Consider the following 16,353-nt stretch of genomic DNA (forward strand, 5'->3'; position numbering starts at 1 on the left):
CTCCCTGAAATAGCAGCAATCTCCCTCTCCCCCTCATTAGTCTAGCAATCTCCCTCATGTCACCTAGCCCACATTACACTGTTACATTTTTGGGGAAAAAAGGAATGAGAGACAGATACATTTACACTGAATCCTCAGCACCATTTCCCAACACATTACCAAGTGCAGTAGCTCTTACTAACTGCTTTGGGGATCATCTACATTTGGATATAAGTCATTTTAAAAGATTCCTCTCATATGTAGCAGTACACACCCACACTTGTAATCCCTCCATATATGGAACTAGACACGCCCTTTGGGTGGAGCATGACCCGCCCCCTCAATGGGACGCTGTGCAAAATTCTACTACCAACTATAATCTCCCTGAAACTAGTTTTCAAAAGTAGGCAACTATGGGTAGGAGCTGATTGGCCAGTGATAAAAACCAGACATTTTATCACTTCACCGAGCTTAATAAATCTATCCCTCAGTTTCAACATACCCCACCCAAATTTAACGCTATCTGCCCCACCTGAAGTGCACATGCAGGGCCGGTGCAAGGCACCAGAGCGCCCCAGGCGAGTCGGGGTGGGGGCGCCCCGGTGCCGGGGGAAGGGGGGGTACCTGTCCTGCGGCGCTGTGTATTTAAAGCTGGCGGCGGTGGCAGAGAGGGGTCCCTGCAGTCAACGAGCGCTATCTGCCAGGTTATGCGGAAGCGCTTCTGTTGTGAAAACACTGGCCGCACGGCGCACGCTGATTGGCTGAATCTCAGCCAATCAGCGTGCGGACAGTGTTTTCACAATAGAAGCGCTTCCGCATAACCCGGCGGATAGCGCTCGTTGACTGCAGGGACCCCTCTCTGCCACCGCCGCCAGCTTTAAATACACAGCGCCGCAGGACAGGTACCCCCGCAGCATGGGGGGCAAAATGCCGCCCTCCAGTGGCCGGCGCCCTAGGCAAATGCCTAGATTTGCCTAGTGGTGGCGCCGGCCCTGTGCACATGGTTTTTGCCCATTTTGAGAACAAATTTGTACTGCGATCAGATCTGAAGAAGGGCCAATGAGAAATACACCCAGCATACAGACCAAGGGAAGTGATACTGTGCGCCTGTAAATACATACAGAGCAGGGAGAGATCATGAGAAATACACTCAGCATATAGTCCAAGGGGAGTGATACTGTGTGCCTGTCCATACATACAGAATAGGGAAAGAGAATGAGAAATACACCCAGCATACAGCCCAAGGGAAGTGATACTGTGCATCTGTTCATACATACGGAATAGGGAGAGATAATGAGAAATACACCCAGCATACAGCCCAAGGGAAGTGATACTGTGCGCCTGCCCATACATACGGAATAGAGAGAGATAATGAGAAATACACCCAGCATACAGCCCAAGGGAAGTTATACAGTGCGCCTGCCCATACATACGGAATAGAGAGAGATAATGAGATATACACCCGGCATACAGACCAAGGGGAGTGATACTGTGCGCCTGTAAATACATTATTTATTTATTTATTAACAGTTTCTTATATAGCGCACACAAATTCCGCAGCGCTTTACAGAGCATAGTTATTAGCAAAAACACATAACAAATTACAGTACAAGACAGTTTAGGACAAGTACATGGTAAATATGGATAGTTGCATCAGGGGACAGGACACTGAAGCAATCATCAGGGTGGCAGAGGTTTATATATTCTAAGAAAGGCACATGAGGAGAGAGGGCCCTGCTCGTGAGAGCTTACATTCTAAAGGGGAGGGTTAGACAGACAGGGGTGACACAGAAGGGGAAGACGTGGGCATAAACAGTAGGTTAGGATGAGAGATGGTCGGGTTTTATGCAGGAGGGTGGGAAGAGGTCAGCTTAGTCCTTGATATTTTAAGTCTAAAAAAGAGCCGGGTCATCCAGGAGTAGACAGCAGAGAGACAGTTGGAGATATGAGTGAGGATAGAGGGAGAGAGATCAGGAAAGGAGAGGTAGATTTCAGTGTTATCAGCATAGAGGTGATAGTAGAAAACGAGTGAGCAAATGAGCTCACCCAGAGAGGACGTATAGAGATAGAGAAGAAGAGGGCCAAGAATAAAATTTTGGGGGACACCATAGGGCGAGATAATGAGACATACACCCAGCATACAGCCCAAGGGAAGTGATACTGTGCACCTGCCCATACATACAGAATAGGGAGAGATAATGAGAAATACACCCAGCATACAGCCCAAGGGAAGTGATATTGTGCATCTGTTCATACATACGGAATAGGGAGAGATAATGAGAAATACACCCAGCATACAGACCAAGGGGAGTGATACTGTGCGCCTGTCCATGTACTCTTTTTCCATACCTGGGTCTGCTGGAGGGGCCCCTCCCCTGTTTCAGAGAGACGGTCAGTGGGGAGAGAAATGAAAGACTGCCGCCGCAGCACAACCTCTCTCCCCAGCTCAGCACACGCTGCTCAGTGCCATGTGGCGAGCTGAGTTGGGGAGGGAGACAGCTGCAGCAGCCTGTCCTCTCTCTCCATCTCATTTGTTCCCATGGGACCCACCCCCCCCCCTCCATTTTACCAGCGCCAATCTGACCTGTCAGCGCCCCAGCACGTAGCATACACATAACAACCAAATTTGATTGAATTTCAATAATCTATATATGGTTCTAATCATAAACATAACGGCCTCAGTAACATATCAGTACTCGCCTCATACTCGCCTGCACTAGAATAAGTATTTCCGGGACATTGTGACAGTGACCGTTATTAGCGCGGATGTGTACGGCTACATCGCATGACTGACATCAGACTGTAACAGCCCCTGAGCTGTCTGTAAGACGACACAGATACGTGTCAGGGCCTGGCCACGTCTGTGTTTTACACGTGGTTCTATATAAGTGGCCACAAGAAACATTATCATACAAGGCATGTAGCTGTCGGGATCATTGGGGCAGATGTAGAAAGAGATCAAGTGAAAGGTGATAAAGCACCAGCCAATCAACTGCTACCTGGCATTTTTCAAACACAGCTGATTGGCTGGTGCATTATCACCTTCCACTTTATCCCCGCTTTATCACCTTACTAACTCCTAACTGTCATTTTTCCAACATTGTGGTAGATGTATGAAGCATAGCGTAGCAGTTAGGAGTTGATCGGTTGCTAGTTTATCTCTCTCCAAAGCTTAGGTTATAGATCCTAAATAACCTATTCCCATGCCTTATGGGTAGCCCCCCCCCCCCCCAGGTGGGTAACTATGGCTGACATTTAATAGAATGCGATTTTTTCGCACTTTCAAATTCGCCCATTATTGCACTTTTAAAATCGCATTTTTTGCAGTGAATTTGCATATTTAATAAGGTGCGTATTCCGGGAAAAAAGTGCGATTAAGTGCAATAATGTGCAAATTTTAGGCATGAAAATGTGCCAATTTGAGGTAATGTGCGAATTTGTGTTTATAAAAAAAAAATGGTGCGAGGTCCCCCCTCCTGAGCAGAACCAGCCCCGAGCCTGGTTCCAAAAATACGGGGGACAGAAAGCATAGGGGTCCTCCGTATTTCTGAAACCAGCCCCGGACTGGTTGTAGTCCACCTGTAAGAAGAATGTTAAAATAAAATACACGCACACAGAAAAGTATAACTTTATTTCACACACATACAGACACCTCACTTTTACACCAATATACTAACCAATCCAGGATCCAGCGCTGGTTTCCCTCCTGCATTACCAGCTGACCCCGCACTGACAGTGGGGTGAGCCGGCTTTCTCCGGTGCAGCTAACACCGTCGCTACAGAGGCGGATAGCGTCTTGGGGTTATGCGTCTCCATGGAGACGCACAGCTCAGCCAATCAGGGCTGAGCTATGCGTCTACATGGAGACGCATCGGCCAATCACACTATCAGCCTCTGTAGCGAAGGTGTTAGCTGCGCCGGAGAAAGCGGGGTCACCCTGCTGTCAGTGCGGGGTGAGCTGGCACCGGCAGGGCATGCTGGGACCTTTGGTTCTCCAAGTCACAGCATGCTGGCACTTGTAGTACACTTGCATAAAGCAATGTTAGGTATGTGAGATTTAACCCTATCAGGCCGGCGTCCACTGGCCACGGACGCCGGTGACAGCCCCGGGCTTCAGCCTTGGACGGGTAAAGCCTGGGGGGGACCCCTTTATTGGAGGGGTCCCCACTCCTCCAGGTACCCCGTCCAAGGCTGACCAGCCACGGTGCTCATGTTTCGGCCGGGGGACCTTATATAAAAAGTGTCCCCCGGCTGTGGCATGACACCACGGGCTGTTGGAGCCCGGTGCTGGTTTCAAAAATACGGGGGACCCCCAGACTTTTTGTCCCCCGTATTTTTGGAACCAGGACCGGTCCAAGAGTCCGGGGCTGGTTTCAGAAATACGGGGGACCCCTACACTTTTTGTCCCCCGTATTTTTGGAACCAGGTCCGGCTCAATGAGCCCGGGGCTGGTTATGCTCAGGAGGGGGGACCTCGCGCCATTTAAAAAAAATAAAAATAAAAACACTTTAACACAGAACCATGCACAGATCTCAATGATTCGTGCAGGGTTCTGGCCAATTCGCCTGTCAGAACCTGGTCTACATGTTTGGCGATTTTTAGACACATTTTCCTGAATTTGCATCTCATTAAATATGCGAATTGTATACTTTTACAATGGGAAAACATCTGGATGCGAGTTCCGGCGTGACTAAAAACCGTACTTTCAGAATGATGCGATTTTGCGGCAAAATCCGCATTTTTTTGCCGTTTTTCGCATCTCATTAAATATGCAAATTCGGGAAAAAGTGCGATTTCGGCCGTTTTGGGCGAAAAAAATCGCTAAAATCACATTTTTCGCATCTCATTAAATGTCACCCTATGGGTGAGATTTAATAGGATGAGATATTCGGAAAGTGAGAGATTTTGGAAGAAATCTCCAGTTTTTTTTAAAGCGGCAATCATCTACACTTCAAAATCAAACTGGTTTTGCAGTGTAAATGATTGACGCTTTAAAAAAACTGGAGATTTCTTCCCAAATCTCTCACTTTCCGAATATCTCATCCTAATAAATCTCACCCGCTATGTCTATCTCAGTGTGTGCGCATCGCTCCTACATATGCAAAACCAGGAGTCATAATTATACAACTAGAACTGATAGGTAGGACTCAGGGGGAGACTTACTAAATGTGATTGTGATGGAATGTGATGTTGCTATGGGCAACTGATCAGAATCTACTTTTAATTAATACCCCTTTTACACCAAAATCCCTGGTCAGACCCTGGTCTTTGAACACGGGAGTTTCCAGGGTTGGACCCAGCTTCATACCTAATTTACACAGCACTGTGACCCAGGTCGGACCCAGGTCTGCGCCGTTTACACTGAACCTGGGTCAGCACTGCTTTTCCCTATGAATGACATAAAAAATGTCCATTTTAGGACTGATAAACTGGCATCCAACTTTCCCTCAATGATTTTAAATAAAAATTAAAAGACATGACAAGTTAGCATTGAAAAATGTTGGTTTGTTTATTTAGTAAAATATTTTTCAAAAAGTTTTATTCAGTGCTCAAGCACACATAGCGGTATAAAAGTACAGCATCACCCATGTGCTCTCCCCAGCCCCTTCCCCTGCAGTAGCAGACCGAATCTCCCATGTGCTCCCCTGCCTCCCAAAATAATAATAATAATAATAATAATAATATAAATTATACTGCATCCAATTATGATTTCTGTGTGCACTGCCCGTATCCTTCCTGGCTGCTGTCTTTTGCCACTACAGCGCACTGTGGAAAGGCGTCCAGCACTTCTGGTATCCTTTCAGCACTACCTGGATGTCCCAACCTGGGTTGGGACCATTTACACCTCCCACGACCCAGGTCCAACCAGTGTTCAATCCTGGTCAGGACCTGGGTTGGCCCCTTTTACACCAAGGCTGACCTGGGTCCAACCTGGGTTATTCCTTGGTGTAAAAGGGGTATTATTTAGCACCTTCTGATTGGTTGCCCATAGCAATATCCCATGTAAAGTAGAAGTCCCTTCTTAGTAAATTCCCCCCTTATCTTCTGGAAGGTGCTAAATAAATAAGCGGTAGATTCTCATTGGTTGCCCATAGCAATAGGACTCCCATCTTAGTAAATTTCCCCCCTCAGAGTTTGGGTGCCTCTGATCACGCGCCCACTACTGGCTGTCACTATTGTGCCCACACCCCCCTGACACCCAGAACCGTATACTTCACCGACGGTCTCACCTGGAGATACGCGAAAACGCGACTGTACAACTCAGTGCGTGCGCCAGCGCTCAATGGGTGCGGCTACATCTCACTCAGCTCCACCCACAGTGTACTTCTCAGCACTGCACCTTTCTCTGATTGGCCCACCGGTTGCACCCCTCTCCAACCACTTCCCTGATTGGCCCACCCAGTTTCCTGCTGATGGATACCACTGATGGCTGATTGATGGAATTGGGCCACGTCCCCGCTTCATCTCTCCACGGGTACTCGCCTAGGGGTGGGGCTAAGAGGACATGTTAGCATACAATCACCCAATGGCAAGATCAACAGTCAAAAGGTCGACATGGAGTTTTTCCCGTTTCTGTTGAGCCGACATGTGCTGACAGGCGGTATTTCATGCCCTACCATCCACTGAGCCCGAAGCATGGCCAGCGCAGAGAGCGAGGGGATGCGGTGCACTTAGACGGTGCCCATTGCCAACATAAAATGGATCCATCCATAACCCTCTCTTCCGGGGTTGTGGGGGGTATGGGTGTCTCCTGCAGGCAGAGCCGGCAACAGAAATCTTGGGGCCCGGTACACTGATATCTCTGGGGGGCCCCCTTCAGAAGAACAATTTTGGTATAATGCATATTAATATTCACTAATACCGGAGGAGCGTCTGAGTAAGTACCGGGCACTGCACAAGCCCCTCAGAACCTTGGGGCCCCTCACAAGCTTGGGGCCCGGACCGGTACAGGTGTCCCCTGTTGCCTGCCCACAGGATTCAGGACAGTAGACAAGCATGCCTGCATATGATTGGCTGGTAATCAGATAGTAATCTGCAGGATTATACTCAGCCTGTTATCGCCCAGTGATCCCAGCACCTGCTGCTGGCACAGACTAACCTGTGTAATATGATAGAGAATACAGCAGAATGTGTCCCCCTTATAGATGGACGGCTGTGGAACTACACATCCCAGCATGCCCTGCGGCAGCCTTAGCTTGCCCCGATGCCAGGAGGCATGCTGGGAGGTGGGATCCCACGACCACACACAGCAGCTGGAGGGCCGCATGTTGAATACCCCTGGTGTACAGATCTATAGGCCTGAGGGGGGATATACAATGTATCAGGGCTCTGTGCTACATACTGTCAGTCTGCCTGTAACTAGGGGGAGTGTCATGTCGTCATGGTGACAGTGTTCTATTTACACCCAAAGACACGCCCCGAGCAGGGAGAGAGCGACATGGGGACAGAGAGCGGGGACTGACAGGTGGGTGACATCACCGTTAACCCTCTCAGGGCCGGCTCCGGTCACTATGCTGTTATATATATAACGTAGGGGAGCAGCAGGGTGTTACAGCCGGGTCACCAGCCGCTGCCATAGGACAATGGGATGACAGAGGCCCTGCTGGCTGCTGTGCTCAGCATTGTCCTCTGTGTTACCTCCCATGGGGGTTATACGGAGCAGCGTAGGGATCAGGGATCGCAGGACGGAGGGATGATCATTTCCCCATTCCTGTCTGCGGTGACCCAATACTGTATCATGTCATCATGCAGGCGATTCCTGTGCTGCACTACAACTCTCAGCATGCTACAGTCACTGGTCTAACCGCATAAATATAATCATCTTTCATAAATATTACCCCAGAGCAGTGAGTAAGTGATCAGCAATATGTATACAGCACTGTACTGTCCTGTCTCTATGGAGCTGATGCCCTGCACTATGTATATATAATACACACTGCTCAGTAATAATCCTCTATACAGTATATATATTATATATATATATATATATTACACACTGCTCAGTGATAATCCTCTATACAGTATATATATTATATATATATATATATATATATTACACACTGCTCAGTGATAATCCTCTATACACTATATATATATATATATATATATATATATATATATATTACACACTGCTCAGTAATAATCCTCTATACAGTATATATATATATACTAGGTGATACATCGCGCCCTACGGGCGCTCTTCACACCGTCGTAAGGGGCTGCGCCCCCTTAATTTGTGAACACTTGTATATGAGAAATATGGTTAGAATTGTATGAAAGATGCCTGTATTGCAACTTGAGTTATAGGTGAAATGTGTTAAATAGAGAGCATATGATGTGGAAGGGGGTGTGCATTGTTTTGTTTAATTAAAAAGCGGTTACAGAGTAAGATGTACATTGATAGTGTGGATGGTACAGTGACATTTGTGGGTGTGTGGGGGGGGGGGCTGTGTGTGCATGTTGTTTAGGTGTGTGTGTGTGCAAAAGTATAGTAGGGTGTTTCTGAGTCAGCGGCTCCCCACTGGCGGAGGTCACGACACAGGAAAACAGGAGGCTGGGTAGTGATAGGGGTGTGTGGGCATAAGGGGGACTAAAGAGGAGGGTGGGAGATACTGTGCAGCTTCTGCCAGTGGGTGAGGGTCCAGCGTGGCAGTACAGGAGTACAGGATGGTGGCCCTCAGTCAGTGTCTCCTCCTACTGGGTGGGAGTTCGGGTGCATGAGAGCAGGACTCTGGGCTATGAGGCATGATAGGGGCATGTGGGCAAAACAGCGTCAGCGACTCCCCAGTGGTGGAAGTTACGGTTCAGGAGAGCAGGAAGCTGGGTAGTGATAGGGGTGTGTGAGTATACGGGGGACTAAAGAGGGGCTTAGGGGTGCCGTGAATTGCGGGGGGTGCCGTGAATCAAGGGAGGGAGGGGGCGCAGGTGTGCGCGAATCGCGGGAGAGGGCGGGGGTCCGCAAAGCGTGGGAGGGGGCGTGAATTGCGCGAGGGGGGGTTGTGAATCGTGGGAGGGGGGGGGGCACGGGGCGTGATGAATCACCTAGTTGGTTATATATTCTTGTAGAAGGATGGTAGGATGTTGCTGTCATTCAGAATGCATTTACATAAACAGTAATAGTAGCAGTAAAAGATCTGACTTAAAACACCTACAGTAAAACAGAACAGGTGTTATATATTATACTAAGAATTGGTTGATGATGTGTAGGTTGACGTGCACATAGTTCATAGTTGTCACTGGAAAAAAATTGCTACACGAAAAAATCAACACAGAAAGTTCAACGCATGTAAATGTTGACATGTGTGGCACTTCATTGGTGTCCATGTCGACACATGAGAATGAATATGAAAACATTCAAAAAAAGAAAAATAAAGCTTCAAAAACTCATGTCAACCTTTTTCATTGTCGACCATAGCCGTGCCAGTGTTTTGCATGTGCCATTTAATCCTGGGGTTGCCTTGAATCACGCGCGGGGGAGGGAGGAGGGGTCGTGGGTGGATGCCGTGAATTGTGGGAGGGGGGTCGCGCGGGGGGGGGGGGGGTGTGGGTGCCGCGAATCGTGGGGGGGGGGCGGGGGGTTGCAGTGAATCGTGGGAGGGTGGGTCGCGGGGGCGGGGGGTTGCCGCAATGACAGGAGGGGGGGTCAGGGGTGGGGAATCGCGGTAGGGGGGGTCGTGGGGGGCACCGTGAACCGCGGGAGGGGGGGCCCGGGGGGTTGGTGCGAATCGTGGGAGGGGGGGTCGCGGGGTGCCGCGAATCGCAGGAGGGGGTGTCACGGGGTGGGGCCGCGAATCGCCGGAGTCACCGGGGGTGCCGTGAATTGCGGGGGGTGTGCTGCAAATCGCGGGAAGGGGGTCGCGGGGGGTGCCGCGAATCGCCACAAGAAAAAATCAACACAGAAAGGTCAACACATGTAAATGTTGACATAAGTGTGGCACTTCATTGGTGTCCATGTCGACACATGAGAATGAATTTGAAAAAGTGAAAAATAAATCTTGTCAACCTTTTTCATTGTCGACCATAGCCATGTCAGTGTTTTGCATGTGCCATTTAATCGTGGGGATACCGTGAATGGGGGGGGGGGGAGGGAGGGAGGTGCATACCTCCCAACATGACCCTCTCCAGAAGGGACACATTGCTCTGTTTCTGGACTTTCTTCTTAATTTATGGATTACCATCACCTGTGCTTAAACACCTTTCTTATCAATTACCCTGTTTAAAACAGATGATGACAATCATAAATTAAGATGGAAGTCCAGAAACAGAGCATTCTGTCCCTCCTGGAGAGGGTCATGTTGGGAGGTATGGAGGTGTGGGGCGCTCACCTGGTGTGTCTGGTGAGTAGCTGTGTCTTTGCTGTGTAACATGGAGAGGCAGAGGGTGTCTGGCACTGTCTGTGGGCTCACTGGGCTGGTTCTCTGTCATGTGAGTCAGTCATGTGAGTCAGAGGCTCCACCCAGCGTTAGAGCTCCAGACACACTTTGAGTGACAGATGTAGCCAAATATATAAGAGATATATCTAGTCTAGATGCCCCGATTATAATGCATGTTTATATTCTCCTATTACAGATCCATCGGAGGTCTCACAGTCCAATACCCCCCAACATCAATGCTCTTGGCATAAACCTCAGGTGAGCCCAGGCCAAAAGAGAAGAACCCTAAGGTGTCTGGAGACTGAGGGAAGATTTGTCAGGACTGGGACACACTGAGTCCATAGAACAGACACCTTCACAGGGTATATAACTCCAGGCAGGTTGGTTGCCCTCTGGCAGCGAGCTTAGTGCCTACTGATCTGTAGTAGAGCATATCTGGGCCATGGAAAGCAGGGGTAACAAAGAACAGGCCTCTGACAATGCCAGGATCACGTCTGAGATGCTGAAGTCTCGGACGGGTGAGTTTGACCTGGAGTCCATCCTCTTCCTGAAGCTGCGTGGTCTGGGCCTGCAGGAGCTGGGCTGTATAGGAGAGTGCTTGAATCTGGAGCGCCTGGACCTGTCCAACAACCACATCACCCACCTGGCTCCCTTGTCCTCCCTGAAGCTGATGGTGGCTCTGAACTTGTCCTGTAACCGGATCTCCTCGCTGGAGCCCCTGGCCTCCTGTGATAGCCTGCAGGTCCTGAACGTGGCCGGGAATCTACTGTGTAGCACTGACAGCCTACACTGCCTGAAGGGTCTCCGTAGACTGGAGAGCATCCGCCTGCGGGATCCTGTATACAACCTGGGCAACCCTCTCTGTGCCAATCCCTCATACAGACATGCTGTCCTGGACACCATCCCCAGTGTCCGCGTGATTGATGGCGAAAGGGTGACCGGCTGCGGCAGTGACCTCTACCACCTGTGCAAGGACATTGATAACTCCTTAAAGAGGTCTATCAGCAGTGGCGCCGTGGAGCTCGCAGGGTCCGTCAAACCGTGGCTTGATGAAGGATACTGGGAACTGAAGCCAACCCAGAGCTCCATCATGAAGGAGACCTATAAGCAGTTTAATGACATTCTGCGGGAGTGCAAGGAACTGAGCAAGAGAGCGGATGATACCATATTGCAGGCGGAGAGAGCGCTCAGCGTGAGAAATGACACCAACTCCTATGTGTTCTGAGCACTCCGGACCCTTTTATTCTGGACCTGGTTCTGTTCTCTCCAAGACTGACAGTATGGAGTCCCCACATAAACTTACCTGCTGGATCCCGGCCCCTATGCTTCTGCCTGATCTATTGTGGAACCTCAAACCACAGCCACATAAATTAGCCACCCCTGATTAGGGCTGCCATCAGAAATTGTGGGGCCTGGGACTAACAAAATAGTCCCAACTACCCTATTCTGTAACTCCAGCCCTGTGGTGTGTCTCTCTAGCCCCAGTCAGCCCCTTTTGTCTCTCCAGCCGTGCAGTGTGTGTCTCTAACCACAGACAGCCTCTTCTGTCTCTCCAGCCCTGCTGGGTGTGTCTCCAACCACAGACAGCCTCTTCTGTCTCTCCAACCCTGCTGGGTGTGTCTCTAACCACATACAGCCCCTTCTGCCTCTCCAGAACTGCTGTGTGTGTCTCCAACCACAGACAGCCTCTTCTGTCTGTCCAGCTCTGCGATGTGTCTCTCTAGCCCCAGACAAACCCTTCTGTCTCTCCAGCCCTGCTTGGTGTGTCTCTAACCACATACAGACCCTTCTGTCTCTCCAGCCCAGCAGTGTGTCCCTCTAGCCCTCGCCAGCCCCACTTCTTCAGGCCACCAGTGTGTCTCTCTAGCCCTAGCCAGCCCCCTCTATCTCTCCAGCACTTTGGTGTTTCTCTAGCCCCTCCTATCTCTCCAGTCCTGCTGTCTATCTCTTCAACCACATACAACCCCTTGTGTCTCTCCAGCCCTGTGGTGTGTCTCTCTTGTGCCAGCCAGCCCAACTTCTGTCTCTCCAGCCCTGTAGTGTGTCTATATAGCCCTAGCCAGCCCGCCTTCTATCTCTACAGCCCTGTGGTGTGTATCTCTAGTCCCAATCAGCCACCCTTCTGTCTCTCCAGCCCTGCAGTGTCTCTCTATAACCATAGCCAGCCCCCTTCTGTCTCTCCAGTCCTGTAGTGTATAGTGTATCCCCAGCCAGTCCTCTTCTGTCTCTCCAGTCCTGTAGTGTGTCTCCCTATCCCCAACCAGCCCCCTCTTCTGTCTCTCCAGCCCTGCAGTGTGTCTCCCTATCCCCAGCCAGCCCCCTTCTGTCTCTCCAGCCCTGCAATGTGTCTCCCTATCCCCAGCCAGCCCCCTTCTGTCTCTCCAGCCCTGCAATGTGTCTTCCTATCCCCAGCCAGCCCGCTTCTGTCTCTCCAGCCCTGCAATGTGTCTTCCTATCCCCAGCCAACCCGCTTCTGTCTCTCCAGCCCTGCAATGTGTCTCCCTATCCCCAGCCAGCCCTCTTCTGTCTCTCCAGCCCTGCTGTGTCTCTCTCTAACCATAGCCAGCCCCCTTCTGTCTCTCCAGTCCTGTAGTGTATAGTGTATCCCCAGCCAGTCCTCTTCTGTCTCTCCAGCCCTGCAGTGTGTCTCCCTATACCCAGCCAGCCCTCTTCTGTCTCTCCAGTCCTGTAGTGTATAGTGTATCCCCAGCCAGGTCCTTCTGTCTCTACAGCCCTGTGGTGTGTATCTCTAGTCCCAATCAGCTCCCCTTCTGTCTCTCCAGCCCTGCAGTGTCTCTCTCTAACCATAGCCAGCCCCCTTCTGTGTCTCCAGCCCTGTAGTGTATAGTGTATACCCAGCCAGTCCTCTTCTGTCTCTCCAGCCCTGCAGTGTGTCTCCCATAGTGAAGGCACTATAGTGTAGCATAATATGCACTGGAACACTACAATGTGGCATAATATGAGCTGGCTACACTGTAATATGGTATAATATGAACTGGCTACACTGTAATGTGGTATAATATGAGCTGGCTACACTGTTATGTGGTATAATATGAACTGGCTACACTGTAATGTGGTATAATATGAGCTGACTACACTGTAATGTGGCATATTATGAACTGGCTAGACTGTAATGTGGTATAATATTACCTCTCTAACACGTTATTGTGAGATCCATTACCATATACTGCTTCTTCCCTCCATCATTGTACTTCTGCCCAACCCAGACCTCTGCCTTCTCCCCCCACACACAGCTCCTGTCCTGGACCCCACTGAATATTTATTAGTGTCTTCCTCACCGGTGACCAGCAGTCATATATTATAAATTATTACTGACATTTGTGTACAGAGATCACGCCTGGGATTTTTTTCCTAAAATAAAATGTTTCAATCAACATTGTCTGATGATCATAGTTGTCGTCATCATCATCATCATCGGAGGGTATTATGCACATGGGGTGGAGAACCTCCGCAGGCGATTCACTTCATGACTGGTCTATGCTGTGGCAGCCTGGGACGGGTGTGGTCTGAAATATCGTCACTCACTATGCACCTCCAAAATGTCTGAATATCTACAGAATGTTGACATGGATATTAGGTCAATGAGTAATTTGTAGACATGGTGAAAACATTGTGTCATTACTAATTATGTCAGAGAGAGAGAATGCCGACATAAATTCTAACCCTAAATCCATGGTGGAGAATTTAGACTGTTCTTATATTGGGAGGGGGGCAGTTAAGAATCCGGATTCGTCCCCCTCTCCACTAATTACAGCTCCAATTTCCAGTCCTGCCCCCCTCTCCCCCCCCCCATTATTTGTAAACAATCTCAAGTCACATCTGCTCCTATAAATCCAAATAGGGGCTCAAATTGTTTTTACATCTAACCAAAGGACCTGTAGGAGGCAATGGGGGTTATTTTGGTTCACTTACAAAGGCAAATTCCTTCTCAAGTGGACAAACTATGGCCCTTATTCTGATCGGTGCGGCCGGATCCGAATATGCGGCCAGGACCGTGCGTGCGAAACCCCGCCTTCCATACGGATCGCCAACCTCCGTCCGTACGCGGTAAGAAGGTGGCCGAACGGACCGCACGTGTATTTTTCACGGAATACGCCTCCTCCATCTCAGGGAACCTCCCCCATCATTCGATGGTCGCAGACCATCGAATGCAGGACCGAGTGGTCCACCAGCTCCCGCAACCTCAGACCACACAGACATTTTTCCGTGCAAAAGCAGGGATCTGAGAGAGAATTAGATTTGGGTGGGGTTTTACTTCAAAGTGAGATCTATATTGCAGTGTAAAAATAAAGCAGTCAGTATTTACCCTGCACAGAAACAAAATAACTCACCCAAATCTAACTCTCTCTGCACATGTTACATCTGCCACACCTGCAGTGCACATGGTTTTGTCCATTTGAGAAGGAATTTACCTTTGTGAGTGAACCAGAATAAGGGCCAATGTGCTTATCTCCTCTCTATAATGCAGCTGGAATTGTCATTTTGCACTCTCTTTAACACCTTAATAATTCAACCTGGAGGCTCCCAAAAGTCGTGTCCCCATCCTGGATCCCCAGAAGGGTGGGTAATCCTCCTGCAAGCCCCTGGAGTCCCCCCCCCCATTCCCTTCGGACTCCTCCTACCCTTCCGGTTAAGTACCGGCATTCACGGGTGTATGCGGAGGGGGCGAGGCTAAAATATGCAAATTGCTGCCATGCTTCGGGCATTTTATTCTCCCACCAGGCCCTAGTTGATGGTAGGGTATGAATACCGCCTGTCGGCACATGTGGGCTAAAGAAACAGTGAAAAACACCATGTCAACCTTTTGACTTTCGACCTTCCCCATGTCAACCTAATGCTTGTGTCGACCTAATCCATGTGGACCTTCATGCATGTCAACCTAGTGGTGTCGACCTAATGCTTGTCGACCTAGTGACCGTATCCCCTGTATACCACCCCCTGCCTGCACACCACCCCCTGCCTGCACACCCCCCCTGCCTGCACACCACCCCCTGCCTGCACACCCCCCCCCTGCCTGCACACCACCCCTGCCTGCACACCCCCCCCCTGCCTGCACACCATCCCTGCCTGCACACCATCCCCTGCCTGCACACCCCCCCCCTGCCTGCACACCACCCCTGCCTGCACACCCCCCCTGCCTGCACCCCCCCTGCCTGCGCACCACCTCCTGCCTGCACACCATCCCCTGCCTGCACACCATCCCCTGCCTGCACACACCCCCTGCCTGCACACCCCCCCCTGCCTGCACACCACCTCCTGCCTGCACACCACCCCCTGCCTGCACACCACCCCCTGCCTGCACACCACCCCTGCCTGCACACCCCCCTGCCTGCACACCCCCCTGCCTGCACACCCCCCCCTGCCTGCACACCCCCCCCTGCCTGCACACCACCTCCTGCCTGCACACACCCCCCTGCCTGCACCCCCCCCCCTGCCTGCACACCCCCCCCTGCCTGCACACCACCTCCTGCCTGCACACCACCCCCTGCCTGCACACCACCCCCTGCCTGCACACCCCCCTGCCTGCACACCACCCCCTGCTGCACACCACCCCCTGCCTGCACACCATCCCCTGCCTGCACACCACCTCCTGCCTGCACACCACTCCCTGCCTGCACACCACCCCCTGCCTGCACACCACTCCATGCCTGCACACCACCCCCTGCCTGCACACCACTCCATGCCTGCACCACCCCCTGCCTGCACACCACTCCATGCTTGTATACCGCCCCCTGCCTGCACACCACCCCCTGCCTGCACACCCCCCCTGCCTGCACACCACCCCCTGCCTGTATACCACCCCCTGCCTGTATACCAACCCCTGCCTGCACACCACCCCCTGCCTGCATACCACCCACAGCCTGCACACCACCCCCTGCCTGCACACCACCCCCTGCCTGTATACCACCCCCTGCCTGCACACCACCCCCTGCCTGTATACCGCCCCCTGTCTGTAGTGGCTAGTATCACACTGACACAC

At 50.9% G+C, this 16,353-nt stretch overlaps 1 protein-coding gene across 2 annotated transcripts; it reads left to right on the forward strand.

Moving 5' to 3' along the window:
• Nucleotides 1-6,908: 6,908 nt before the first annotated feature.
• Nucleotides 6,909-13,747, forward strand: LRRC61 (leucine rich repeat containing 61). Of its 2 annotated transcripts, none has more exons than XM_083186651.1 (2): nucleotides 6,909-7,444; nucleotides 10,549-13,747. In XM_083186651.1, exon 2 carries the CDS (start codon nucleotides 10,795-10,797, stop codon nucleotides 11,575-11,577), a length of 783 nt encoding a protein of 260 aa, XP_083042777.1. In that variant the 5' UTR covers nucleotides 6,909-7,444; nucleotides 10,549-10,794; the 3' UTR covers nucleotides 11,578-13,747. The 2 variants fall into 2 exon arrangements, with proteins under 2 accessions (XP_083042777.1, XP_083042778.1); XM_083186652.1 differs by lacking the exon at nucleotides 6,909-7,444 and adding an exon at nucleotides 7,486-7,830.
• Nucleotides 13,748-16,353: the final 2,606 nt, after the last annotated feature.

This window comes from Crinia signifera, chromosome 5 (genome assembly GCF_055691185.1).
Source record: "Crinia signifera chromosome 5, ASM5569118v1, whole genome shotgun sequence".
NCBI lineage: Eukaryota > Metazoa > Chordata > Amphibia > Anura > Myobatrachidae > Crinia > Crinia signifera.